General features: G+C 43.3%; 3 protein-coding genes across 6 annotated transcripts in view; 2 read left to right on the forward strand and 1 right to left on the reverse strand.

Moving 5' to 3' along the window:
• The first annotated feature begins 84 nt into the window (after nt 1-84).
• LOC115172688 (histone-binding protein RBBP4-like) lies at nt 85-6,437 on the forward strand. 2 transcript variants are annotated; one of them, XM_029730373.1, is made up of 10 exons: nt 85-219; nt 712-859; nt 3,906-4,051; nt 4,181-4,354; nt 4,436-4,551; nt 4,650-4,810; nt 4,958-5,084; nt 5,194-5,271; nt 5,403-5,648; nt 5,846-6,437. In XM_029730373.1, the coding sequence occupies exons 1-10, from the start codon at nt 204-206 to the stop codon at nt 5,906-5,908; spliced, it is 1,275 nt and encodes a 424-aa protein (XP_029586233.1). In that variant the 5' UTR covers nt 85-203; the 3' UTR covers nt 5,909-6,437. The 2 variants fall into 2 exon arrangements, with proteins under 2 accessions (XP_029586233.1, XP_029586234.1); XM_029730374.1 differs by having other exon boundaries at nt 218-302.
• Nucleotides 5,813-18,532, reverse strand: LOC115172689 (syncoilin). The gene is made up of 5 exons (XM_029730375.1): nt 18,441-18,532; nt 9,839-10,400; nt 9,123-9,533; nt 8,920-9,044; nt 5,813-6,699 (listed from the first exon to the last, which is right to left on the reverse strand). The coding sequence occupies exons 2-5, from the start codon at nt 10,391-10,393 to the stop codon at nt 6,654-6,656; spliced, it is 1,137 nt and encodes a 378-aa protein (XP_029586235.1). The 5' UTR covers nt 10,394-10,400; nt 18,441-18,532; the 3' UTR covers nt 5,813-6,653.
• Nucleotides 18,533-26,618: 8,086 nt separating this feature from the next.
• The window catches only part of LOC115172691 (uncharacterized protein KIAA1522 homolog), a 54,317-nt gene continuing 53,742 nt past the window's right edge, over nt 26,619-27,193 (forward strand). For all 3 annotated transcript variants that reach the window (XM_029730377.1, XM_029730376.1, XM_029730382.1), the window contains exon 1: nt 26,619-26,929. The gene's annotated coding sequence lies outside the window, so the exon portion shown is untranslated. The remainder of the gene's footprint in view (nt 26,930-27,193) is intronic.

Genomic DNA, 27,193 nt, shown 5'->3' on the forward strand with positions numbered 1-27,193 from the left:
AACAACATTTTTTTACGTGAATTTGACAAAAGCTTCAGAATCCAGTTTTTCTCAGAAAAATTATATACGACGTTTTCCGGCTTAGTTGACGCTGATTGGCTGTTGGAGCACTACGGAGTTCCCGCCAAGGTAGTCCAGCTGCCTTGTTTTCTCTCAACAAAACCTTGCTTCTGAAAACAAACTTTCGTAATATTATCAACGCCATGGCTGATAAAGAAGGTAATTTGGTGAAACGTTACGTCACAATTTACTTCAACAAGAATAGCGCTCAGACCACTTGGGAAAACCAGCTAGCTACCAAGGTAGGCCAGGGTGGAAGGACAGGTTCTCCCGGCTTATCAATTGTTAAGATAATTCATTCATTATTTTATACAAATGAGCTCGCTAGTACTAGTAGCCCACTAACGTTAGCTAGTAAGCAAAATGTAAGCTAGCTAGCCACTAACTTTAGCTTTGTTTTATGTCAGATACACAACCCCTTTTTATGGGAGTAATGAGCTAGCTAGCTCGGTTGATCAATGCTAACACAACAACTGCGAAACCCTGTCAGTGTTAACGAACGTCGCTACCTAGCTAACTTTACCGAACACTTGCTCAATGTTAATAGGGTTCCCCTTCTCAATCACACCTATTTTTCCCTACAATGGGTTGCTTCTAATATACTTTACATTTAAACCTCCTGTCTCACGTGACTTTCATACTATTTTATAGCAGCGTTTGATGATGCTGTGGAGGAGAGGGTGATAAATGAGGAGTACAAGATATGGAAGAAGAACACACCCTTCCTCTATGACCTGGTGATGACCCACGCCCTGGAGTGGCCCAGCCTCACTGCACAGTGGCTGCCTGATGTCAACAGGTGGGGTTCATTGTCTGGGCACCTTTTGAGGAATACAAAGCTACAGGAGCAGTGGAAGTAGGGGTGGGGCAGGTGCAGCTGCACCCCTTGGTTTGCGCACCTTTTGATGTTCAAATTAATTTAATTGAATAGTAACTGAAGTCTGGAGACAGACTGTAACTCCCACATGTAGTCTTTAATATAAATTCCTGCAGAATTACTTATTGCTGTAAAAGTACACACCCAATGGAATTATCTTTTAAACGTTTTAAGTTGAACCTTTATTTAACTAGGCAAGTCAGTTAAGAACAAATTCTTATTTACAATGACGGCCTACGAACAGTGGGTTAACTGCCTTTTTCAGGGGCAGAACAACATATTTTTTTACCTTGTCAGCTCGGGTCTTTGATCCAGCAACCTTTCGGTTACTGGCCCAACGCTCTAACCACTAGGCTACCTGTCTTGGGAACAGGAATAGAGTAATTATTTATTGCAGACTCTTGAGAGAATGGAATGTGCGGTAGGCTATTTTAACCACAAAAAATACGTATCCAAGACAAACTAATATCATGTTGGATTGTTTTCACAGCTTTTATTTCCTTAACTTTTGAAACTGATGTTAATTGGATATTTTGCAGGGGAAATATATCTGCTGTTTTAGGCTATTGCATTTTCTCCCCGGTCTCTACACATCCTCGCTCTGCAAACAGAAATGAAAGAACTTTACTGATGTCAACTACTAGATTATTGTTGATGCATTCATTCTATGGATTAATAGCTTTCTGCTTTATTTAGTCTTCTAGGTCAACAAGTAATTACAGAAGAGAAGCTGAATGTATCTACTTATTAACAAGTTGACAAACAAATAGTCTAACAAATGTCAGAAATTATAAGCAGAAAAATATCTAAATTAGGGGTGAAAGTACGCTGGTTCGGGGTATCGGCAAAATAAATGGTGGGGGTAAAACATGAGCCTATCACAATTAAAACAAAGATGGCAAGAAAACTGTAGGCTATTACACCACAATGTGTCATTACTGTCTGTCAACCGCATGGACATTTCTTTTACAAATTTACTTAAAAATGGGTGGTATATGCTCCAAAATGGGGTGTGGTTCGACATGAACACTAAATGTTTTACTAATAAACTCATCTAATCTGAGCACTAACATTTTGCCATGGCAGAGTTGACTGGACCGTGACGCTCGCAGATCACAGTGGATGCATCAATTCAGGCTGCAAGTGTGCCTAATGACAAATGCTGAATGTCATTACACATGTATTTTTTGTTGTTGTCATTACACTATTATATGCATTTAATTTTTTACACCCCATGCCCAATTTTTTTTATGGCATCCCTGCATATCTAGCTACAGTGAGGGAAAAAATTATTTGATCCCCTGCTGATTTTGTACGTTTGCCTACTGACAAAGAAATGATCGGTCTATAATTTTAATGGTAGGTTTATTTGAACAGTGAGAGACAGAATAACAACCAAAAAATCCAGAAAAACGCATGTCAAAAATGTTATAAATTGATTTGCATTTTAATAAGGGAAATAAGTATTTGACCCCTCTGCAAAACATGACTTAGTACTTGGTGGCAAAATCCTTGTTGGCAATCACAGAGGTCAGACGTTTCTTGTAGTTGGCCACCAGGTTTGCACACATCTCAGGAGGGATTTTGTCCCACTCCTCTTTGCAGATCTTCTCCAAGTCATTAAGCTTTCGAGGCTGACGTTTGGCAACTCGAACCTTCAGCTCCCTCTACAGATTTTCTATGGGATTAAGGTCTGGAGACTGGCTAGGCCACTCCAGGACCTTAATGTGCTTCTTCTGCTGAAGTTGTCCTGTCCCCTTAGCAGAAAAACACCCCCAAAGCATGATGTTTCCACCTCCATGTTTGACGGTGGAGATGGTATTCTTGGGGTCATAGGCAGCATTCCTCCTCCTCCAAACACGGCGAGTTGAGTTGATGCCAAAGAACTCCATTTTAGTCTCATCTGACCACAACACTTTCACCCAGTTGTCCTCTGAATCATTCAGATGTTCATTGGCAAACTTCAGAGGGGCATGTATATGTGCTTTCTTGAGCAGGGGGACCTTGCGGGCGCTGCATGATTTCAGTCCTTCACGGCGTAGTGTGTTACCAATTGTTTTCTTGGTGACTATGGTCCCAGCTGCCTTGAGATCATTGACAAGATCCTCCCATGTAGTTCTGGGCTGATTCCTCACCGTTCTCATGATCATTGCAACTCCACGAGGTGAGATCTTGCGTGGAGCCCCAGGCCGAGGGAGATTGACAGTTCTTTTGTGTTTCTTCCATTTGCGAATAATCGCAACAACTGTTGTCACCTTCTCACCTAGCTGCTTGGCGATGGTCTTGTAGCCCATTCCAGCCTGTTGTAGGTCTTCAATCTTGTCCCTGACATCCTTGGAGAGCTCTTTGGTCTTGGCCATGGTGGAGAGTTTGGAATCTGATTGATTGGTTGCTTCTGTGGACAGGTATATTTTATACAGGTAACAAGCTGAGATTAGGAGCACTCCCTTTAACAGTGTGCTCCTAATCTCAGCTCGTTACCTGTATAAAAGACACCTGGGAGCCAGAAATCTTTATGATCGAGAGGGGGTCAAATACTTATTTCCCTCATTTAAAATGCAAATCAATTTATAACATTTTTGACATGCGTTTTTCTGGATTGTTTTGTTGTTATTCTGTCTCACTGTTCAAATAAACCTACCATTAAAATTATAGACTGATCATTTCTTTGTCAGTGGGCAAATGTACAAAATCAGCAGGGGATCAAATACTTTTTTCCCTCACTGTATAATTCCCAAGAATACCAGATACTTGTGCCGATCAAAGATGAGCCTGCCTTTGCAACATTACTGGGAGTGGGAAGGTGTCTTCAGGAAGATTGTTTTCAGTCTCCATATGTGTTGTCGCAAAGAATAATCCTTGTATGGACCACATTGAGTTTCTAGCTAATGCCCCCTACTACATATGACAAAAGTGTTATTTAAATGGACCTATTTGTCTTGTAGCATATTTATTTCTATCCTTTTAGACCTGAAGGGAAGGATTTCAGCGTACACAGGTTGGTTCTTGGCACACACACCTCAGATGAACAGAATCACCTGGTCATCGCCAGCGTGCAACTGCCTAATGACGATGCTCAGTTTGATGCCTCTCACTACGACAGTGAGAAAGGTGGTGAGGGACAATGTTTTTGCATCAATTACAACCTCTCTGCATGTTTTCAGGCTTTGGATCATTCAAAATATTGTAACTGGTTTGTAACTATTTTCTCTGTAGCTCATTTCTCTGCCTCTCTCCATTCAGAGTTTGGAGGCTTTGGCTCAGTCAGTGGTAAGATAGAGATTGAAATCAAGATCAACCATGAGGGAGAGGTGAACAGAGCCCGCCACATGCCCCAGAACCCCTGCATCATTGCCACCAAAACCCCAACCAGCGACGTGCTTGTCTTTGACTACACCAAACATCCCTCCAAACCAGGTGGGTATTTAGAGGTTGGTCAGGAAGTCCCAGTCCTCCTTTCTCATTTCTTTTGAAATAACATGCACCTCTGTATTACAGATCCATCTGGAGAGTGTACCCCAGATCTGCGTTTGAGGGGACACCAGAAAGAGGGCTACGGTCTCTCCTGGAACCCCAACCTGAGTGGCTGCCTCCTCAGCGCTTCTGATGACCATGTCAGTGACTTATCACTTGACCCAAAGCATGTGCTTGAACAGTCTTCTTCCCTCCATGTCTTTCCTCTCACCTTCCCTTTTTTCCCATCTGTCTGCAGACTATCTGTATGTGGGACATCAGTGCCGTTCCTAAGGAGGGAAAGGTTGTAGACGCAAAGACTATCTTTACTGGACACACAGCTGTAGTGGAGGATGTCTCCTGGCATCTACTGCATGAGTCACTCTTTGGATCTGTAGCTGACGACCAGAAACTCATGATGTAAGGCTCCCTGAGATGAGCAACTCCCCCAGTGGATAATGGATTTGAGTAGAAAAACAATTTCCTAAGCTCGTATGTCTAAAATTAGTTACACCATCCGCATTGTTTGGTGTTGCTTATTGAACAATAACATTGTTTACTGTGCAGTTGGGACACGCGATCCAACAACACGTCCAAACCTAGCCATGCTGTGGACGCCCACACTGCCGAGGTCAACTGTCTGTCCTTCAACCCCTACAGCGAGTTCATCCTGGCCTCGGGCTCAGCAGACAAGGTGGTCTGGATATCTTCTCTTAATTCTTCCAAGATTATCTTTCATAATGCAGTGTTGATCTAACTGGTTTCTTGGTGGTGGTTGTAATTGATTGGTTCTCCCATTTCAGACTGTGGCTCTTTGGGACCTGAGGAACCTGAAACTGAAGCTGCATTCGTTTGAGTCTCACAAAGATGAGATCTTCCAGGTATGTTAAGTCAATAAGCTGTCAATTATTCCCTATGAAGTTTGTTTTGCAAAAGCTGTATGTTTTGAACCATATTTTGTATCTATTACTAGGTCTCGTCACACCCATCTCGCCTCCTTTCCTCCCTTTAGGTCCAGTGGTCTCCTCATAATGAAACCATCCTGGCCTCCAGTGGCACAGACAGGCGACTCAACGTGTGGGACCTCAGTAAAATCGGAGAGGAGCAGTCGCCAGAGGATGCTGAGGATGGTCCACCTGAACTGCTGTTCATTCACGGTGGTCATACGGCTAAGATCTCCGACTTCTCATGGAACCCCAACGAACCCTGGGTCATCTGCTCTGTGTCCGAGGACAACATCATGCAAGTTTGGCAGATGGTGAGACTCCAGGACAGACGGGGCTCTGTCATACAGTGGGAGGCTATAGAGAATAGTTAAATGTATTCTGTTCATATTTATTCATTTCATGAGGCATAAGTAAGTTTTGAAAGCTTGGCAGAAGCGTTCTACTGTAATATGTAGAATCACAATTATTTCTAAGGAGGAGTACTAAGAATGTCTTTCCATCTTTTAAGGCTGAGAACATCTACAATGACGAGGACCCAGAGGGAGCAGCAGACACTGAAGTCCAGGCATGAGTGACATCTGTCAATCACACAACAACCCTCCCTTGATCACATCCTCAAAACAACATTCAAATGTCTTTTTCAAAAATGCATAAGAGTGAGTTGTTCTTTTGCAGTTTTGTAGAGGGAAACATTAAGTGCTTGTTGTTTCACTATCATGGCGTCAAGGTTTTGCATATATTTATATAAGAAAGGATCCTACTGTTTGATATGGTGATAATGGTAGCTATGCCATTCTTTGGTCAACTTTTTACCAGGGGGACAAGCACCACAGTTGAGTAGGCACCCAATTATTGTTTCTTTCATGTTAAATTATGCTCATATTCTTAGAAACAAGAGTCATTTATACTAATTTCCACAGTTTCATTTTATAAGAAAGTGTACATAGATTTATTTTATTCCCATGATATCTGAATCGTAGATTTCAACAATCAGCTTTCAAGCTGTATGTATATCACCCCTATGTGTCTGTTTTTTTTGTATGCTGCATCAGATTCCCATGTTTTGTAAGTGTATTCATAATAAAAATGTATTTACGGTAGACCTTAAATGTACAGTTAAGACAGGCTGCTCTCATAGTTAAGGTCAACTGTCATAACACCATTGTTGATGCACTAAAAGCAGATTAAGTATACTAATAGCTGACATTGGCTAAATGCACCATCAAGGATACTCACAAACACAGTAAAACATGTTTGGTCTGAGGGGTTCTGGATATTTTGTCAACTTTTCTACTTCCATTGATAAGTATGGAAATTTAGGACTCCCTTGCAGCAGTTGGTTCACTCACTTCAATACAGCCCCTGTAAAAAAAAAACAGCATGTTGAGACTCCCTCGAATATTTATTGTACACGTTTGTCTGTCTATACTGAACAAAAATATAAATGCAATATGCAACAATTTCAAAGATTTTACTGTGTTAGTTAATATTAGGAAATCAGTCAATTTAAACAAATTCATCCCTAATCTATGGATTTCACATGACTAGGCAGGCGTGCAGCCATGGATGGGCCTTGGGAGGGCATAGGCCCACCCACTGACCCTCCCTTCAGACAATCCCGCAGGTGAAGAAGCCGGATGTGGAGGTCCTGGGCTGGCGTGGTTACACGTGGTCTACAATTGTGAGGTCGGTTGGATGTACTGCCAAATTCTCTAAAATGACGTTGGAGGCAGCTCGTGGTAGAGATATTAACATTCAATGCTCTGGCAACAGCTCTGGTGGGCATTCCTGCGGTCAGCATGCCAATCGCACGCTCCCTCAACTTCTGTGGCATTGTGTTGTGTGACAACTGCAAATATTAAAGTGACCTTTTATTGTCCCCAGCACAAGGGGCACCTGTGTAATGATCATGCTGTTTAATCAGGTTCTTGATATGCCACACCTGTCAGGTGGTTGGGATGTCTTGGTAAAGAGAAATGCTCACTAACAGATGTAAACAAATTTGGGCACAACATTTTAGAGAAATAAGCTTTTTGTGCATATGGAACATTTCTGGGATTTTTTATTTCAGCTTATGAAACATGGGATCAACACTTTACATGTTGCGTATATATTTTTGTTCATTGTTTAATGGCAATTGTAAGTAGTCCAGACATCAAATATTAATTTCATGTATTCAATGAAAACTCAGATTCCTTAGGGTCAAAATGGATGGTCTCTACTTCACATGGCCAGATACAGTGCATTCGGAAAGTATTAAGACCCCTTGATTTTTTCCACATTTTGTTACTTTACAGCCTTAATCTAAAATGTATTGAATTGTCCCCCCACTCACCAATCTACACACAATCACCATAATGACAAAGCAAAAATAGGTTTCTAGAAATGTATGAAAAAAAGATGAAAGACCACAATTTACCTAAGTATTCAGACCCTTTACTCTGTACATTTGTTGAAGCACCTTTGGCAGCGATTACAGCCTTGAGTCTTCTTGGGTATGATGCTACAAGCTTGGCACACCTGTATTTGGGGAGTTTGTCCCATTCTCTGCAGATCCCCTCAAGCTCTGTCAAGTTGGATGGGGAGTGTCGCTGCACAGCTATTTTCACAGGTCTCTCCAGAGATGTTCGATCGGGTTCAAGTCCAGGCTCTGGCTGAGCCACTCAAGGACATTCAGAGACTTGTCCCAAAGCCACTCCTGCGTTGTCTTGGCTGTGAGCTTAGGGTCTTTGTCCTGTTGGAAGGTGAACCTTCATCCCAGTCTGAGGTCCTGAGCGCTCTGGAGCAGTTTTTTTTATCAAGGATCTCTCTGTACTTTGCTCTGTTCATCTTTCCCTCGATCCTGACTAGTCTCCCAGTTCCTGCCACTGAAAAACATCACCACAGCATGATGCTGCCACCACCTTTCTTCACCGTAGGGATGGTGCCAGGTTTCCTCTAGATGTGATGCTTTGCATTCAGGCCAAAGAGTTCAATCTTGGTTTCATCAGACCAGAGAATCTTGTTTCTCATTGTCTGAGAGTCCTTTAGGTGCCTTTTGGCAAACTCCAAGCGGGCTGTCATGTGCCTTTTACTGAGGAGTGGCTTCTATCTGGCCACTCTACCATAAAGGCCTGATTGGTGGAGTGCTGCAGTGATGGTTGTCCTTCTGGAAGGTTATCCCATCTTCACAGAGGAACTCTGGAGCTCTGTCAGAGTGACCATCGGGTTATTGGTCACCTCCCTGACCAAGGCTCTTCTCTCCCGATTGCTCAGCTTGGCCTGGCGGCCAGCTCTAGGAAGAGTTGGTGGTTCCAAACTTCTTCCATCTAAGAATGATGGAGGCCACTGTGTTGTTGGGGACCTTCAATGCTGCAGAAATGTTTTGGTACCCTTCCCCAGATCTGTGCCTTGACACAATCCTGTCTTGGAGCTCTACGGATAACTCCTTCGACCTCATGGCTTGGTTTTTTCTCTGATATGCACTGTCAACTGTGGGACCTTATCAATTTTAGAATAAGGCTGTAATGTAACAAAATGTGGAAAAAGGGATAGGGTCTGAATACTTTCCGAATGCACTGTAAGTAGCATACCACATCCTACCTGTCATAGTGCAGCTCACTCAAAAGTCCCTTCTTCAATTCTTCCAATTGTCTGTTTGCCTTTTTCTGAATGCAAAGCTCCAGCTTCAGCTTCCTCATGGTCTCCTCAAGCGAGTCCACAGTCTCCTGATGAGAAGAAATTAGAACAATTACACCACACCTTTATGGGCTACAAAACAGCACATGTTCCTAATCCCCCTGTACCTTATACTGTGCCACTCTCTCCACCCTCTCCCTCTCCATCAGAGCAATCCTCTCCTCAAGACAAGCTCTCTGCAGCTCCAGCCTCTGGGTCTGCTCCTTCAGGGGCCCCAGTCTGACCTTAAGGTCCTGGCCCACATCCCTGCTCCTCCTCAGGGTCTCCTCCCCAGCCTGCCTCCTCCGGAGGAGGGCTAGCAGGCGTGGCTCGTACCAGCCTTCTAGATTCCTCATGCTGCCACTGAGGCGCTGCTGCAGTTCCAGGGATGCTCGTCGGCAGTGAGTGACATCGCTCATAGCCCGGGGGCGGGATGGTTGTCTGGCCCGGTCCTTTAGGGTGTTCAGCTGGTTGTGCTGAGCTTCCTGAAGCTGGGCTACCTCCTCGGTAAGATTCTGGACATGGGCCTGGAGCTCCTCCTAGGGGCAGAAAAAGCAATGACAGCGAAGTTGGCCCTCATACTAACACAAGAATGTGTGATTAACTCTGGATGGCAGACAGCCATGAACACAGCAATAACAATTCTGTGGTAGCACCCATCAACAATATAACATGTCAACACAAACATCACAACAAAGGGATAACAAAGAACACACACTAAAAAAAGAGCACAAATGACAACACCCCTCATACTGTTACCCCTCACTCAGTATGTTAATGGTACATTAACTGCCTTCTCACAAAAGCTTATATGCAATGCTGTGGGGTTTCCACTCTACCTTACCTGTGTGACTGCAGCCTGGGCCACCTCATACTGCTGTGCAGCCAGCGCTAGCTGGCTCTGGATACAGTCCCTGGCTGTGACAAACAGCTTACTCTTCACCTGTCCCACCTCTATTTGCAGATGAATAAACTCCAACTGGACACTGGTGAGAACTCTACGTGCCTCGAGCAACTGTCCCCTCAAGGCCACAGTAGCTTGCAGCATGGGCTGCTCTAGCTGCAACAGCTCCAGTACCAATTCATCCCTTTGACTTTCTAGATGGCCCACCTTCTTGATGCACTCCTCAAAGAGCAGCCCCACACTGTCCATGTTCCCCTGCACCTGGACAAAGGTATATTCCACACCCCTCTCCACGGGGCGTACTACCTCAGTGATGTGTGCTTGAACCGCAAATCCGGCACCGTACATGCTTCTCTCATGGTGGGTTAGTGCTGCCATTAGGCTGCTCTCCACAGAATGTGCCTCCTCCATATAGTCCTCTTCAGAGTGCAAGTTTTCTCTAGACTCAACTTCCCTCCCTCTCTGTAGATCCTCAACAGTCATTGGTGTCTCCATCACCTGTCTGAAAAGTTGAAGTAGTAGAAGAAAGGGTGGGAAAGTTTGATAAGTCCAGGGGGGAACGACTGCTCCCAATGATTTCCTCCTCTCAAGGACCTCAACCACGGCCTGTTCACCTGTTGCATCAAAGCTGGGACCGAGAAACTGAGAAACAGCTTCTATCTCCAGGTCATCGGACTGTTAAACAATCACCACTCGTCGGCCTCGGCACAGTACCCGGCCCTGAACCTTAGTCATTGTTCTAGCCGGCTACCACCCAGTAGTCTACCCTGCACCTTAGAGACTGCTGACCTACAGTGCATTCGGAAAGTATTCAGGATGAGGATTTTAAAAAAATATCAATTTTCGATTAATTCTGTAACATAACAAAATGTAATAAATTCAAGGGGTCTGAATACTTTCCGAATGCAGTGTATTGAGTCATTGAACACTCGTCACATTAATAATGTTTACATACGGTTTCACCCACTTTATATGTATATACTGTATTCTAGTCATGGCACATCATATATACAGTTGAAGTCGGAGGTTTACATACACTTAGGTTGGAGTCATTAAAACTCATTTGTCAACCACTCCACAAATTTCTTGTTAACAAAACTATAGTTTTGGCAAGTCGGTTAGGACATATACTTTGTGCATGACACAAGTAATTTTTCCAACAAATACTTATGAATACTTATGTAAATAAGGTATTTCAGTATTGTTTTTAAAAATACATTTGTAAAAAATTCTAAAACCTGTTTTCACTTTGTCATTATGGGGTATTGTGTGTAGCAACAACCTCTCTTGCGTATCATCTGAGATCCCCAAAGATTGGAAAGCTGCCACGGTCATCCCCCTCTTCAAAGGGGGAGACACTCTAGACCCAAACTGTTACAGACCTATATCTATCCTACCCTGCCTTTCTAAGGTCTTCGAAAGCCAAGTTAACAAACAGATCAACGACCATTTCGAATCCCACCGTACCTTCTCCGCTATGCAATCTGGTTTCCGAGCTGGTCATGGATGCACCTCAGCCACGCTCAAGGTAATAAACGATGTCATAACCACCATCGATAAAAGACAATACTGTGCAGCCGTATTCATCGACCTGGCCAAGGCTTTCGACTCTGTCAATCACCGTATTCTTATCGGCAGACTCAACAGCCTTGGTTTCTCAAATGACTGCCTCGCCTGGTTAACCAACTACTTCTTAGACAGAGTTCAGTGTGTCAAATCAGAGGGCCTGTTGTCCAGACCTCTGGCAGTCTCTATGGGGGTGCCACAGGGTTCAATTCTCGGGCCGGCTCTTTTCTCTGTATATATCAATGATGTCGCTCTTGCTGCTGTTGATTCTCTGATCCACCTCTACGCAGACGACACCATTTTGTATACCTCTGGCCCTTCTTTGGAAACTGTGTTAACAAACCTCCAGATGAGCTTCAATGCTATACAACACTCCTTCCGTGGCCTCCAACTGCTCTTAAATGCAAGTAAAACTAAATGCATGCTCTTCAACCGATCGCTGCCCGCACCTGCCTGCTCCTCTAGCATCACTACTCTGGACTAGAGGTCGACCGATTATGATTTTTCAACGCCTATACCGATTATTGGAGGACCAAAAAAAGCCGATACCGATTAATCAACCAATTTTTATATATATATTTGTAATAATGACAATTACAATAACACTGAATTAACACTTATTTTAACTTAATATAATACATTAATAAAATACATTTAGTCTCAAATAAATAATGAAACATGTTCAATTTGGTTTAAATAATGCAAAAACACAGTGTTGGAGAAGAAAGTAAAAGTGCAATATGTGCCATGTAAAAAAGCTAATGTTTAAGTTCCTTGTTCAGAAAATGAGAACATATGAAAGCTGGTGGTTCCTTTTAACATGAGTCTTCAATATTCCCAGTTAAGAAGTTTAAGGTTGTAGTTATTATAGGACTATTTCTCTCTATACCATTTGTATTTCATAGACCTTTGACTATTGGATGTTCTTATAGGCACTATAGTATTGCCAGCCTAATCTCGGGAGTTGATAGGCTTGAAGTCATAAACAGCGCTGTGCTTCAAGCATTGCGAAAAGCTGCTGGCAAACGGAGGAAAGTGCTGTTTGAATGAATGCTTACGAGCCTGCTGCTGCCTACCACCGCTCAGTCAGACTGCTCTATCAAATATGAAATCATAGACTTAATTATAATAAACACACAGAAATACGAGCCTTAGGTCATTAATATGGTCAAATGCGGAAACTATCATTTCGAAAACAAAACATTTATTATTTCAGTGAAATACAGAACCGTTCCGTATTTTATCTAATGGGTGGCATCCATAAGTCTAAATATTGCTGTTACATTGCACAACCTTCAATGTTATGTCATAATTATGTACAATTCTGTCAAATTAATTACGGTCTTTGTTAGGAAGAAATGGTCTTCACACAGTTCGCAACGAGCCAGGCGACCCAAACTGCTGCATATACCCTGACTCTGCTTACACTGAATGCAATAGAAGTGACACAATTTCAGGCACCGCATTGATTATATCCAACGCAGGACAAGCTTGTTAAACTAGTAATATCATCAACCATGTGTAGTTAACTAGTGATTATGTTAAGATTGATTGTTTTTTATAAGATAAGTTTAATGCTAGCTAGCAACTTACCATGGCTCCTTGCTGCCTGCACTCGTGTAACAGGTGGTCAGCCACGCAGGCTCCTCGTGGAGTGCAATATTCCAATTTAAATCGGCCATAATCGCAATATAAATCGGCCATAATCGGCGTCAAAAATAACGATTACCGATTGTTATGAAAACTTGAAATCGGCCCTAATTAATTGACCCGAATTAATGGACGGTTCTGACTTAGAATATGTAGACAACTACAAATACCTAGGTGTCTGGTTAGACTGTAAACTCTCCTTCCAGACTCACATTAAGCATCTCCAATCCAAAATTAAATCTAGAATTGGCTTCCTTTTTCGCAACAAAGCATCCTTCACTCATGCTACCAAACATACTCTCATAAAACTGACTATCCTACCGATCCTCGACTTCAGCAATGTCATTTAAAAAATAGCCTCCAACACTCTTATCCGCAAATTGAATGCAGTCTATCACAGTGCCATCCGTTTTGTCACCAAAGCCCCATATACTACCCACCACTGCGACCTCTATGCACATGTTGGCTGGCCCTCGCTTCATATTCGTCGCCAAACCCACTGGCTCCAGGTCATCTATGCTTTTGCTAGGTAAAGCTCCGCCTTTTCTCAGCTCACTGGTCACCATAGCAGCACCTACCCGTAGCACGTGCTCCAGCGGGTATATTTCACCCCCAAAGCCAATTCCTCCTTTGGCCACCTTTCCTTCCAGTTCTCTGCTGCCAATGACTGGAACGAACTGCAAAAATCACTGAAGCTGGAGACTCATATCTCCCTCACTAATGTTAAGGATCAGCTGTCAGAGCAGCTTACAGATCATTGCACCTGTCCATAGCCCATCTGTAAATAGCCCACCCAACTACCTCATCCCCATATTGTTATTTATTTATTTATTTTTGCTCCTTTGCACCCCAGTATCTCTACTTACACATTCATATTCTGCACATCTATCACTCCAGTGTTTAATTGTTACATTTTTATTATTTCGCCACTGTGGCCTATTTATTGCTTTACCTCCCTAATCTCACTTCATTTGCACACACTGTACTGTATATAGACTTTTCTATTGTGTTATTGACTGTACGGTTGTTAATTCCATGTGTAACTCTGTGTTGTTGTTTTTGTCGCACTGCTTTGCTTTATCTTGGCCAGGTTGCAGTTGTAAATGAGAACTTGTTCTCAACTGGCCTACCTGGTTATAATAAAGGTGAAATAAAAAATAAATAAAAAAGATTGATGAGGAAAAATAATTTATTTAATCAATTTTAGAATAAGGGCGTAACGTAACAAAATGTGGAAAATTTAAAGGGGTCTGAATACTTTCTGAATGTACAGTGCCTTCAGAAAGTATTCACACCCCTAGATATTTTCCACATTTGAGATGTTTTTGTCATTGGACTACACACAATACCCCATAATGTCAAAGTGGAATTATGTTTTTAGATATTTTTACAAATGAATTAAAATTGAAAATCTGAAATGTTTTGAGTCGATAAGCGTTCAACCCCTTTGTTATGGCAAGCCTAAATAAGGTCAGGAGTAAACATTTGCTTAAGAAGTCACGTCACATAATAAGTTGCATGGACTCACTCTGTGGGCAATAATAGTGTTCGACATTACTTTTATGACTACCTCACACATACAATTATCTGTAAGGTCCCTCAGTCGAGGCTTGAATTTCAAACACAGATCCAACCACAAAGACCAGGGATGTTTTCCGATGTCTCGTAAATAAGGGCACCTATTGGTAGATGGGTAAAAAAACAACCAAAAAACAAACATTGAATATCCCTTTGAGCTTGGTGAAGTTATTAATTACACTTTGGATGGTGTAGCAATACACCCAGTCACTACAAATATACAGGCGTCCCTCCTAAATCAGTTGCCGGAGAGGAAGGAAACCGCTCAGGGAATTCACCATGAGGCCAATGGTAACTTTAAAACAGTTGAATGGCTGTGTTAGGAGAAAACTGATGGATCAAAAACATTGTAGTTACTCCAAAATCCAAACCTAAATCACTAAGTGAAAAGAAGGAAATTTGTACAAGCATGGTGGTGGCAGTATCATGTTGTGGGTATGCTTGTAATCAGCAAGAACTAGGGAGTTTTTTCGGATAAAAAAAAATGAAAACTTGGTTCAGTCTGCTTTCCAACAGACACTGGGAGACAAGTTCACCTTTTAGCAAGACAATAAACTAAAAGACAAGGCAAAATATACACTGTAGTTGCTTACCAAGATTACATTTAATGTTCCTGAGTGGCCTAGTTACAGTGTTAACTTAAATCGACTTGAAAATGTCTGTCTAGCAATGATGAACAACTAACTTGACAGGGCTTGAAGAATTTTTAAAATAATAATGTGCAAAGCTCTTAGAGACGTACCCAGAAACACTCACAGCTGTAATCACTGCCAAAGGTGATTCTAACATGTATTGACTCAGGGGCGTGAATACTTATGTAAATTAGATATTTCAGTATTTCATTTTCAATAAATTAGCAAACATTTATCTAAACATGTTTTCAATTTGACATTAGGGGTTATTGTGTGTAGATGTGTGAGAAAATAAAATGTATCTAATACATTTTGAATTCAGGCTTTAACACAAAATGTGGAGGTGTCAAGGGGTATGAATACTTTCTGAAGGCACTGTATATTTATATGTATATATATATATATATATATATATATATATTCCGGTCTCTGACATTGCTCATTCTGATATTTCTTATTTTCAATTTTTCTGAATTATGTGTGTATTTTTTAAATTGTATTGCTAGGTACACTGTTTTTGCTAGAAACACAAGCATTTCTGTGACGTCCTGACCATAGAAAGCTGTTATTTTCTATGGTAGAGTAGGTCAGGGCGTGACGGGGGTTTTCTAGTTTAGTTTTTCTATGTTGCTATGTTCTAGTTTTGTATTTCTATGTTGGGTTTTGTTTGGGATGATCTCCAATTAGAGGCAGCTGGTCCTCGTTGTCTCTAATTGGAGATCATACTTAAGTAGGTGTTTTTCCCACCTGGGTTTGTGGGAGATTGTCTTTGCGTTAGTGTATGGTTCACCTCTGCGTCACGGTTTGTTGTTTTGTAATTCAGTTTATTTATATGTATTGCATAGTTTCACAGTGTAAATAAAATGTGGAACAACACACACGCTGCACTTTGGTCCGCTCCTTCCTACGACAACCGTGACAATTTCACTGCACCTGCGATAACATCTGCAAATCTGTGTAGGTCATCAATAAACTTTGATTTGATTGAGGATGTAAAGTTCAAGGCCGACTGGGGTACTGGAGGTAATGTTTTCAAAAAACAGGATCCTCCATTATAGTCAATGTGACGATCTATAGTATGACGATCTTCGTGGTCAATATTTGTGGGTATACCATTTTTTTCCGAACGCAATCAAGGTACCAATACTTGCTTCTATTTCACCATAAAGTCTGACAGCTCTTCTCCCGTTCCTCCCCATATGCAAAAATGTTGTCAATGTATCAATACCACTTCAGGATTTTATTCAAAAATAGATTTTTGTTTTCGTTGTTAACAAAACGTTCTTTAAAAAGACCCACATAAAGGTCAGCATAGCTCGGAGATCAGTCGCTTGAAGGTAGTATTCATCATTAAACCTGAAATAGTTGTATGTCAAAACATATTCAGCCAGCTCTAGAATAAAGTTTGTTGGTGGGTATTCGTTAGTATCTCTGTCTCTCAAATAGTGAGCCAGGGCTGCCAGCCCCCGCATGGGGAATGCTGGTATATAGACTCTCGACATCTAATGTGACCACATTGCAGTATTCTGTTAATCCTGTTATAGGTGAGATCTTGTTTATTAAGTCTATAGAATCTTTCATGCTTGCCCATGAGATTTAATAAAGGAGTCTACGAAGGTCGACAATGGCTCTAGCACTGAGCCTATTCCTGCAACCACTGGTCTGCATGGATAATTTCCTTGTGTTTTAGGTTTGTGTAATTTCGGCAAAATGTACAGGCATGGATTTATGGGACATTTGCAGCAAAGGTATTCATATTCAGGTTTTGAGATAAGGTTATTTAATAGGGTTTGCTCCAGATTAGAGCATATATCCCTTTGGAACACCTGTGTGGGATCAACACTCAACAATCAAGATGTATGCCCTTGAACTGATTATTTTAAAATTGCACACAGAAGTTAAGGATACTTTTCTGCCTGCAGTACCCCAGTCGGTCTTTAAGTTGAGATACTCAATGAGATGGGGCAGCACTAAGCTAACCTGCAATGTCACTTCCTAGAGTAGCTCAAACATATTATGCTATCCGGGATCCTTGGGATGCCCCTACCCTAAACTCTACCCTCACCTTAACCCTTACCTAACCTTAACCCTTACTGTAATCATTTTAAATGTCAACTTCAATGGGGTAGGGACATCCCAATGATTCTGAATAGTAAGGAATCAAATTGCCCATGAAACAAGATGGCAACACGCTAAAACGACACTTCCTGATCTTCAAATGAGTCATAGGAAACATTGGGCTGACGTCATCGATGGCTTTGTCCATTCTTTTTACAGTCAATGGATACAGTCTATGGATAAGCTAGATAATTTTGTGATCCACACAGCCCAGTGAAATCGCAGGACATATTAATGGGAATAGGAACACTATCAAGGCTGACCTTCATTTATAAGATTGCACAAAAATAGACTGAAGAGCAAGATGACCCAGTCAATGTTAGAGATTTTCTTTGTTTGTGTTTTGATTCGGAGCCTCTATCTAGATATATCTAATCCTCCCTTATCACTGTATATTCCTGATTGTGCTATCTGTCTATTCTTACCGCTATCTGTTCTTGATATGATGACAGTGACATTCTCAGACATTGTAATATTCATGAATTGTACAGGCAGCTGCATGTCACAATTTTACCCATGTGTATCTTCAAAGAAAACATAATCCCCTTACAATCACGTTTAATCCATTTAGTACAAGGGTTTTCAAACCTCTTTTCATGGACCCACAGCCATTCCATGTATTCGAACTATTCCACAGCACACCTGATCCAACTTCTCAACTAATCATCAAGCCCTTCAATATGTGAATCAAGTGAACTAGTTCAGGGCTACAACAAAATGGTGAAACATCTGGGGTCCCTAATGAGAGGTTAGAAAACCACTGATTTAGTAAGTACATTTGAGATAAAAATTATTCTGAACAAGGGTCGTAAAAGTGTCACTCACCTTAAACTTCCAACGTAATTATTATTATTTTTTTATGTAAAAGGCATTCAGACATTGCCCAGTCAAGACAGAGACACCAAACTCAGACCAAGGATATAATAATAAATATTTCCGTTTTTAGAATTACAGTGTTGCAAAATCACCCATCTGAAACGATTAGCATTTCAACTCACTTTCTAGACAACGATGCAGAGAAGTGTAGATAGCAGCACAGACAAACAGTTTCCTCTTTAGACCACCTTTTCTGTGGAGCTGCCTGTCTCCAGATAAACATATATTCTGTTTGTGTTCATAAATAAGATACGAGGGAGCGGAGAAACCCTATCCTTCCCCCGAGGTAGACTTTCTCATCTCCCACATGGTAAACTGAGGTCACTCACCGTGTCAGTGAGAGAGGCCTAGATGTTATTGATGCCAATGCTGACACATATCTGGGCCAGCCTGTGCAGAGCTAGATTATATTTAGTTTTTTTATGGCCTGTCATTTATGAACAACTAAGATAGAGTCTTGATCTCATGGTGGACTCCATGCAGAGCAGTCTTAAAGAATCAGGCACCAATGGGACAAAAGGATGTACTGCTGTTTGATCATTCCCACACATTAGATGAAGAGTATTGGTTCTGAATTATCTGGTCATTGTACGTATAGACTTATGTGGTGTTAATGATATGAGATAACGTAATTGTCTCTAAAGAATTTGCTAGTATGTCATCCAGGATAAATAATGCAATATTCTGAGAAATGTAATTGTAATCAATCTGATAGCTGTCAAAATAAGAAGTTACACTTTATTCATTTTTTGTCAGAAGTATATCGTGCCAATCTAAAAGTCTTATCTACACCAACAAGTGACAATGTAATCTTTGCATTATCCCCCTACCCTTAGCTAACCCTAACCTTAACCATTTTAAATGGGACATCCCTTTGGTCAAGATCTGTTTCTTGCTTTGCTCTTAGGAAAATGGTGAAAGTGAAAGGAGTGATTTCTGGGGCAGTGTTAAGTGTGGAGGTGGAGCAATTAAAGTTGAAGATTCCCGGTGTGTGACGCCTGCTGTTTGGTGCAACGCAGACCTGGTGGTGAAACAGAGGAGTCACTATCAGTCGTTTTGAGTCAGAGTCTTTACCCGACAAAGTCATGTTAGGATAGACCAGTTATCCTGTTAGAGCTTTTTTGTCGAACCCACTGCAGTGTTTCAGGTGCCAAGTTTATGGTCATGTTGCAGCAGTGAGTAGGAGGGATATTCCAAGATGTGGGAAGTGTACAAGAGGGCATGGGACAGAGGAGTGTGTAGTGTCATGGAAAAAGAGAGAAGTACAGAAGGTGTATGCTGAGACAGTGAAGAAAGTAAAGGAGGATGGGTCAAGGGTGAGGGATCCTGAGCGGATACTTGTGAGTAGTAGATCAGTGCCAGAACAGAGGGAGAGGCCAATAGATGTTGTGGTGGCAGCGGCAGAGAAGTACTTGGGTGTACGAGATTTAATTTCAGAAGAGTTACAGGGTGTGAGTGGGGGTGTCCTGTCCTCCCAGGTCATTGGCCTGGGGTAGGATTAGATAGGGTTAAATAGTGGAATCAGGGGGTGGGTTTTTAATGAGTGTAGGGTTAGTTGGCAGGGTAGTTTTTCCTTTTCCTATTTAGTATCACAATGTATAATGGATATACTGTATACCCCAGTCTAGTTGGTGGCAGTAACCCAACATATATTGGATGCCAACCGTCGTTAAACCTCATAGAAGAAGAAGAAGAAAAAATGGGGACCTCCCATGGATCCCGGAAACCAAGGACAGTGGGGAATAATCGAAGGATAGGCAGCCCGCCGTGCCGCTTTGTGGACAACGATTCCCATTGTTAAGGCGGAAGAGACATGTATGTAAGGGACGCAGGAGAGCAGAACTAGGTAATAGCCGGAGCAGTTTAATTGCAAAACCAACGGCATAAAGAATAACAAACATGGGTACAAAACCCGTGGCGCACCAATAAACATGTGCACAAGCACTTACCACAAACAATTCCACACAAAGACATGGGGGGAACAGAGGGTTAAATACACAACAATTAATGAGGGAAATGAAAACCAGGTGTGTAGGAAAGCAAGACAAAACAAATGGTAAATGAAAGTGGATCGACGATGGCTAGAAGACCGGCGACGCCGAACGCCGCCCGAACAAGGAGAGGAACCGACTTCAGTGGAAGTCGTGACAATGTATCTTGTCAGTATATCCATAATCTTTGGTTTGGCGACAGTTTTTGCAGTGGGACCTCTGACTTGTTGAATGAGTTGTTGATGTGTGAGAAGTTTGGAAGTCTGACAGCCAAAATGGCGGCGAGTAGTGCGGACGGAATGGATTAACGGTTGGAGAAGCAACAGCTTTGCTGGAATGTGAACAATATGGGTGTCAGTTCTGATTATATGGAACTGGAGAATGAGGGTCAAGGACCGGAATGGTCTGTAGTGGAAAGACAGGAAGAAGAGAGATCATGTTACTGAAAGCCAAGGTAGGAAACAAGAGTAATAATATGTCGGGGAGGTGGAAAGCGGTGATGGTGTTTGAGACCACAGGGCCTCATTTATACCCTATCCGACTAACCAATGCCATAGAGAAAGAGATAGGCAAAATCAAATTAGCCCGTTTAATTGGAAATGGTAGATTGTTAATATTTTATGGTAACCAGGCTCATCAAGGGAAGATTCTGCAAATGGAAAAGCTTCATGGGAAGAAGATTAAAAGCCATGTCCCTGGTGCTTATGCTAGATTGAGGGATCCCGATATCTATGTTCACAGATGATGTTAAAGACAATGTGAAGGGAGGCAGAGTGATTGACGCCAAAAGGTTGATCAGTAGGAAAGAGGGTCAAAGCAGTGAAAGGTTATCAGTGCTGCTGAGGTTTGAGAAGGTTTTGCCTGGAAAAGTGCAGATAAGATTTGTTGGTTTCACTGTCAGAGAATTTGTCCCATCCACATTGCTGTGTTTTAAATGCGAAAGAATGAGACATGTAGCTGTTCAGTGTAAAGGAAAGAAAACGTGCCAAGTGTGGAGGGGAACATGATTACTGTGAATGTGTGAGCAATGTGAAAGTTGAGTGTTGTAATTGTGGGGGGGGGAACATAGTGCAGCATTTGGTGGATGCCAGGTGCAGAGAGGCCCAGAGATATAGAATCAGTGCTGCTGCTACTCGCTGTTTATTATTTATGCAGTCACTTTACCCCTACCTATATGTACAAATTACCTCAATTAACCTCTACCCCCACACATTGACTCGGTACTGATACACTGTGTATTGTCATGTAATTTTCTTGTTACTTTTTGCTAACAAAATTACTTTACTTATTTAGTAAATATTTTCTTAATTTCTTGAACTACATTGGTCGTTAAGGGCTTGTAAGTAAGCATTACATGGTAGGTCTACACCTGTTGTTTTCAGCGCATGTGACAAATACAATTTGATTTGATGTATCATATGCAGAGGTTGTAAGACAGATTGATGGAACTACAGTGCATTTATTTTTATTTATTTCACCTTTATTTAACCAGGTAGGCTAGTTGAGAACAAGTTCTCATTTACAACTGCGATCTGGCCAAGATAAAGCAAAGCAGTGCGACACAAACAACACACAGAGTTACACATGGAATAAACAAACATGCAGTCAATAATACAATAGAAAAAAGTCTATATACAGTGTGTGCAAATGAGGTAGAATAATGGAGGTAAGGCAATAAATAGGTCATAGTGGTGAAATAATTACAATATAGCAATTAAACACTGGAGTGATAGATGTGCAGAAGATGAGTGTGCAAGTAGAGATACTGGGGTGCAAAGGAGCAAAATAAATAAAATAAATAACAGTATGGGGGATGAGGTAGTTGGATGGGCTATTTATAGATGGGCTATGTACAGGAGCAGTGGTCTGTGAGCTGCTCTGACAGCTGGTGCTTAAAGTTAGTGAGGGAGATATGAGTCTCCAGCTTCAGTGATTTTTGCAGTTCGTTCCAGTCATTGGCAGCAGAGAACTGGAAGGAAAGGCGGCCAAAGGAGGAATTGGCTTTGGGGGTGACCAGTGAGATATACCTGCTGGAGCGCGTGCTACAGGTGGGTGCTGCTATGGTGACCAGTGAGCTGAGATAAGGCGGGGCTTTACCTAGCAAAGACTTATTGATGACCTGGAGCCAGTGGGTTTGGCAACGAATATGAAGAGAGGGCCAGCCAACGAGAGCATACAGGTCGCAGTGGTGGGTAGTATATGGGGCTTTGGTAACAAAACGGATGGCACTGTGATAGACTGCATTCAATTTGCTAAGTAGAGTGTTGGAGGCTATTTTGTAAATGACATCGCCGAAGTTGAGGATCAGTAGAATAGTCAGTTTTACGAGGGTATGTTTGGCAGCATGAGTGAAGGATGCTTTGTTGCGAAATAGGAAGCAGATTGTAGATTTAATTTTGGATTGGAGATGCTTAATGTGAGTCTGAAGGAGAGTTTACAGTCTAACCAGACACCTAGGTATTTGTAGTTGTCCACATATTCTAAGTCAGAACCGTCCAGAGTAGTGATGCTGGACGGGCAGGCAGGTGTGGGCAGTGATTGGTTGAAGAGCATGCATTTAGTTTTACTTGCATTTAAGAGCAGTTGGATGCAACAGAAGGAGAGTTGTATGGCATTGAAGCTCGTCTGGACGTTAGTTAACACAGTGTCCAAAGAAGGGCCATGTCACATGCGTCGTAGAGAATAGACCAAGGCGCAGCGTGTTGAGTGCTCATCTTCTTTTATTATGAGAGAACACTTAAACAAAATAAACAAAACGCCAAACAACAGTTCCGTAAGGACAACGACTATACGAAAAACCACCACCCACAAAACCCAAAGGAAAACAGGCTGCCTAAGTATGGCTTCCAATCAGAGACAACGAAAGACACCTGCCTCTGATTGGAAACCATACTCAGCCAAACCTGGAAAACGAAACATAGAAAATGAAAACTAGAACACATTCCCCTGGAAACAAACAAACCCCAAAACAACCCCCCTGCCACGCCCTGACCATTCTACTATGGCAATTACCCTTTTCACTGGTCGGGACGTGACAGTACCCCCCCCCCCCAAACAAAAACAACCCCAAACCAACAGGGAGGGAAGGGAGGGTGGCCACCGTCTATGACGGTTCCTGTGCTACACCCACCCTTCGCCAATCCTCCAGCCACGGAGGTGGCTCTGGCTCCGGGTGTAGCCCCCGTTCTGCACTGCCGACCCCCGCTGGAGGCTCTGGACTGCAGACCATCGCTGGAGGCCCCGGGCTGAGAGGCGTCGCTGGAGGCCCCGGGCTGAGGGGCGTCGCTGGAGGCCCCGGGCTGAGGGGCGTCGCTGGAGGCCCCGGGCTGAGGGGCGTCGCTGGAGGCCCCGGGCTGAGGGGCGTCGCTGGAGGCCCCGGGCTGAGGGGCGTCGCTGGAGGCCCCGGGCTGAGGGGCGTCGCTGGAGGCCCCGGGCTGAGGGGCGTCGCTGGAGGCCCCGGGCTGAGGGGCGTCGCTGGGGCCCCCGGGCTGAGAGGCGTCGCTGGAGGCTCCGGGCTGAGGGGCGTCGCTGGAGGCTCCGGGCTGAGGAGCGTCTCTGGCGGCTCCGGGCTGAGGAGCGTCACTGGAGGCCTCCTGCGTGGAGCTGGGACAGGTCTCCCTGGACTGGGGAGACTTACAGGAGACTGGGTGCGCAGAGCAGGCACGGGGCACACTGGGCCGTGGAGGCGCACCGGAGGTCTGGAGCTCAGGGCTGGCACACACCGTCCTGGCTGAATGGTCACTGTAGCCCGGCATGGGCGGAGCACTGGCACAGGGCGAACTGGGCTGTGCTGGAGAATGAGGGCTGCCGTGCGTAGAGCAGGCGCAGGGTAAGCTGGGCCGAGGAGACGCACTGGAGACCAGATACGTTGTGCCGGCGCACTTCTCCCTGGCTGCCGGCCAACTCTCGCACGGCAACGCTGAGGAGCCCGTACTGACTGCACCGGACTGTGCGTGCGTATGGGCGATACAGTGCACATTTCTGCATAGCTCGGTGCTTTCCTTGTCACCCGCTCCCCACGGTAAGCATAGGGAGTTGGCTCAGGACTCCACCCTGACTCTGCCCAACTCCCCGTGTGCCCCCCCCAAATATATTTTTTGGGGGTGCCTCTCGCACTTGCCTCTTGGCTTATACAGCGCCTCATAGTAATGCCGCTCTGCCTTTGCTGCCTCAAGATCCTCCTTCGGTCGGCGATACTCCCCAGCCTGCCTCCAGGGTCCTTTCCCGTCTAATATCTCCTCCCACGTCCACGACTCCAAGTACTTCTCCTGTTGCTCCCTTCCACACTGCTTGGTCCTTCGGTGGTGGGTGGTTCTGTCACATGCGTCGTAGAGAATAGACCTAGGCGCAGCATGTTGAGTGCTCATCTTCTTTTATTATGAGAGAATACTTAAACAAAATAAACAAACGCCAAACAGTTCCGTAAGGACAACGACTATACAAAAAACCACCACCCACAAAACCCAAAGGAAAACAGGCTGCCTAAGTATGGCTTCCAATCAGAGACAACGAAAGACACCTGCCTCTGATTGGAAACCATACTCGGCCAAACCTGGAAAACGAAACATAGAAAATGAAAACTAGAACACATTCCCCTGGAAACAAACAAACCCCAAAACACACAAAACAACCCCCCTGTCACGCCCTGACCATTCTACTATGGAAAATGACCCTTTTTACTGGTCAGGACGTGACAGGCCAGAAGTATACAAAATGGTGTCGTCTGCGTAGAGGTGGATCAGAGAATCACCAGCAGCAAGAGCGACATCATTGATGTATACAGAGAAAAGAGTCAGCCTGAGAATTGAACCCTGTGGCACCCCCGTAGAGACTGCCAGAGGTCCGGACAACAGGCCCTCTGATTTGACACACTGAACTCTGTCTGAGAAGTAGTTGGTGAACCAGGCGAGGCAGTCATTTGAGAAACCAAGGCATAAGAATGTGGTGATTGACAGAGTCGAAAGTCTTGGCCAGGTCGATGAATACAGTTGCACACTATTGTCTTTTATCGATGGCGGTTATGATATCGTTTAGGACCTTGAGCGTGGCTGAGGTGCCCCCATGACCAGCTCGGAAACCAGATTGCATAGCGGAGAAGGTGCGGTGGGATTCGAAATGGTCGGTGATCTGTTTGTTACCTTGGCTTTCAAAGACAGGCAGGGTAGAATAGATATAGGTCTGTAGCAGTAGGATAGATATAGGATAGATATAGGTCTAGAGTGTCTCTCCCTTTGAAGAGGGGGATGACCGAGGCAGCTTTCCAATCTTTGGGGATCTCAGACGATACGAAAGAGAGGTTTAACAGGCTAGTAATAGGGGTTGCAACAATTTCGGCGGATGATTTTAGAAAGAGAGGGTCCAGATTGTCTAGCCCGGCTGATTTGTAGGCGTCCAGATTTTGCAGCTCTTTCAGAACATCAGCTATCTAGATTTGGCTGAAAGACAAATGGGGGAGGCTTGGGCAAGTTGCTGTGGGGGGTGCAGGGCTGTTGACTGTGTTAGGGGTAGCCAGATGGAAAGCATGGCCAGCCATAGAAAAATGCTTATTGAAATTCTCAATTATCATGGATTTATCGATGGTGACAGTGTTTCCTAGCCTCAGTGCAGTGGGCAGCTGGGAGGAGGTGCTCTTATTTTCCATGGACTTTACATAATGATGGAGCTTCCATGGCTGCTCCTGTACTAAGTGGACCTAATGTCAGGGCTGGTATTGCTGCTAGCCCTGGTATGGTTTTGAGACCTGTTCAGAAATCTTGCGCTCATGAATGTGCTGTGTCAAAGGATACTTTGATTGTGAATAAAGTTAACTTCATAGCTTCACTAGTAAGGTTATCTACACGACTTGTATTGTGGAAAGCAGAAATGCCAGGTTGAAGGTTATTGTGGATATGGAAAAATATTTATTGGGGGTAACAGATGTTGCTGTTGAAATGGTTGTAGACATGCTGAAACAATATGCTGAATAATCCTAAGGATGGATTGTTTCAGCATGATATAGTTTAATGGGCTTGGGAGTTTTTTGTTGTTATGGGGGGGGTCAGTAGGGATTTATTATAATACATTTTTATATATATCTTTTTAGTAGTACAGAATTAGACAGACCATGATTGCTCGCACACTTCAGCACAGTAGGTGGCGCATGCACCTTAACGTTTGTTTGCGGGCCGCCATGATATCAAGGAAGCAGAAGAAGTGCGCAATAATAATTTGGAATGTTCAGCTACGAAGGATATTTTGCCCGCCACCAGGTGGCCGTCACAGCGCGCGGACATCAACAACATAGATAATCCTTATCATTTTTTCACCTGTGCGCGCACTGCAGCCACAGATAGGACAGCACAGACGCACGTATTGTGTAATTTATGGAAAACGATTGAAGCGTTCGTGCGAAAAACCGATTGAGCCAGTTTGTGGAAAACAATTCTTGGAGTGTTTCGGTCAGCAGAAAATACCACTGTAGTCTCCTCCTGTGGCACATTTAGCGGAAATGCTTTACCTGGTGTTTCAGTTCGGACTGTGAAACACTTTGGAGAGGAACGCAGTGGAAACGCTTCAAATGTAAAGCAGACGAGGCAGAATTTGACCAATCAAATCGGAATTTAAAAGTATTTAATCCAAAGGTAAACATATTCCGAATGAATTATTTTTTTGCCGTCGTCTGCAGGCCATTTCTGTATGGCACGTTTCTAATACTTTATAGTCAGTGTGTTATGTGTAGTATGCTGAATTTGGCAGTTGTGTGATGAGGGTAACGTGAACTCACGTGTCATCATAATGTCATAACTTTTTTAGGAACTCTGACATACTTGTTGGAACTAGGAAACTCTGAAGTGTTCTACATGGTTGTAGCCTAGTTATACGCGTGCAACGAATCAGCAAGTCGG

The sequence above is a fragment of the Salmo trutta genome, chromosome 33, assembly GCF_901001165.1.
Source record: "Salmo trutta chromosome 33, fSalTru1.1, whole genome shotgun sequence".
In the NCBI taxonomy this organism is placed as follows: domain Eukaryota; kingdom Metazoa; phylum Chordata; class Actinopteri; order Salmoniformes; family Salmonidae; genus Salmo; species Salmo trutta.

What these genes read in the sequence shown, in the direction of transcription:
- LOC115172688 (XM_029730373.1), top strand. An exon ending in CCTCGGGCTCAGCAGACAAG is followed by an intron (nt 5,085 to 5,193) that starts GTGGTCTGGATA and finishes CTCCCATTTCAG; the next exon opens with ACTGTGGCTCTTTGGGACCT. An exon ending in TCATGCAAGTTTGGCAGATG is followed by an intron (nt 5,649 to 5,845) that starts GTGAGACTCCAG and finishes CCATCTTTTAAG; the next exon opens with GCTGAGAACATCTACAATGA.
- LOC115172689 (XM_029730375.1), bottom strand. Translation starts at nt 10,393, where the DNA reads ATGGAGACACCAATGACTGTTGAGGATCTACAGAGAGGGAGGGAAGTT. An exon ending in CCCAGGCTGCAGTCACACAG is followed by an intron (nt 9,534 to 9,838) that starts GTAAGGTAGAGT and finishes TTCTGCCCCTAG; the next exon opens with GAGGAGCTCCAGGCCCATGT. An exon ending in AGTGAGCTGCACTATGACAG is followed by an intron (nt 6,700 to 8,919) that starts GTAGGATGTGGT and finishes TTTTTTTTACAG; the next exon opens with GGGCTGTATTGAAGTGAGTG.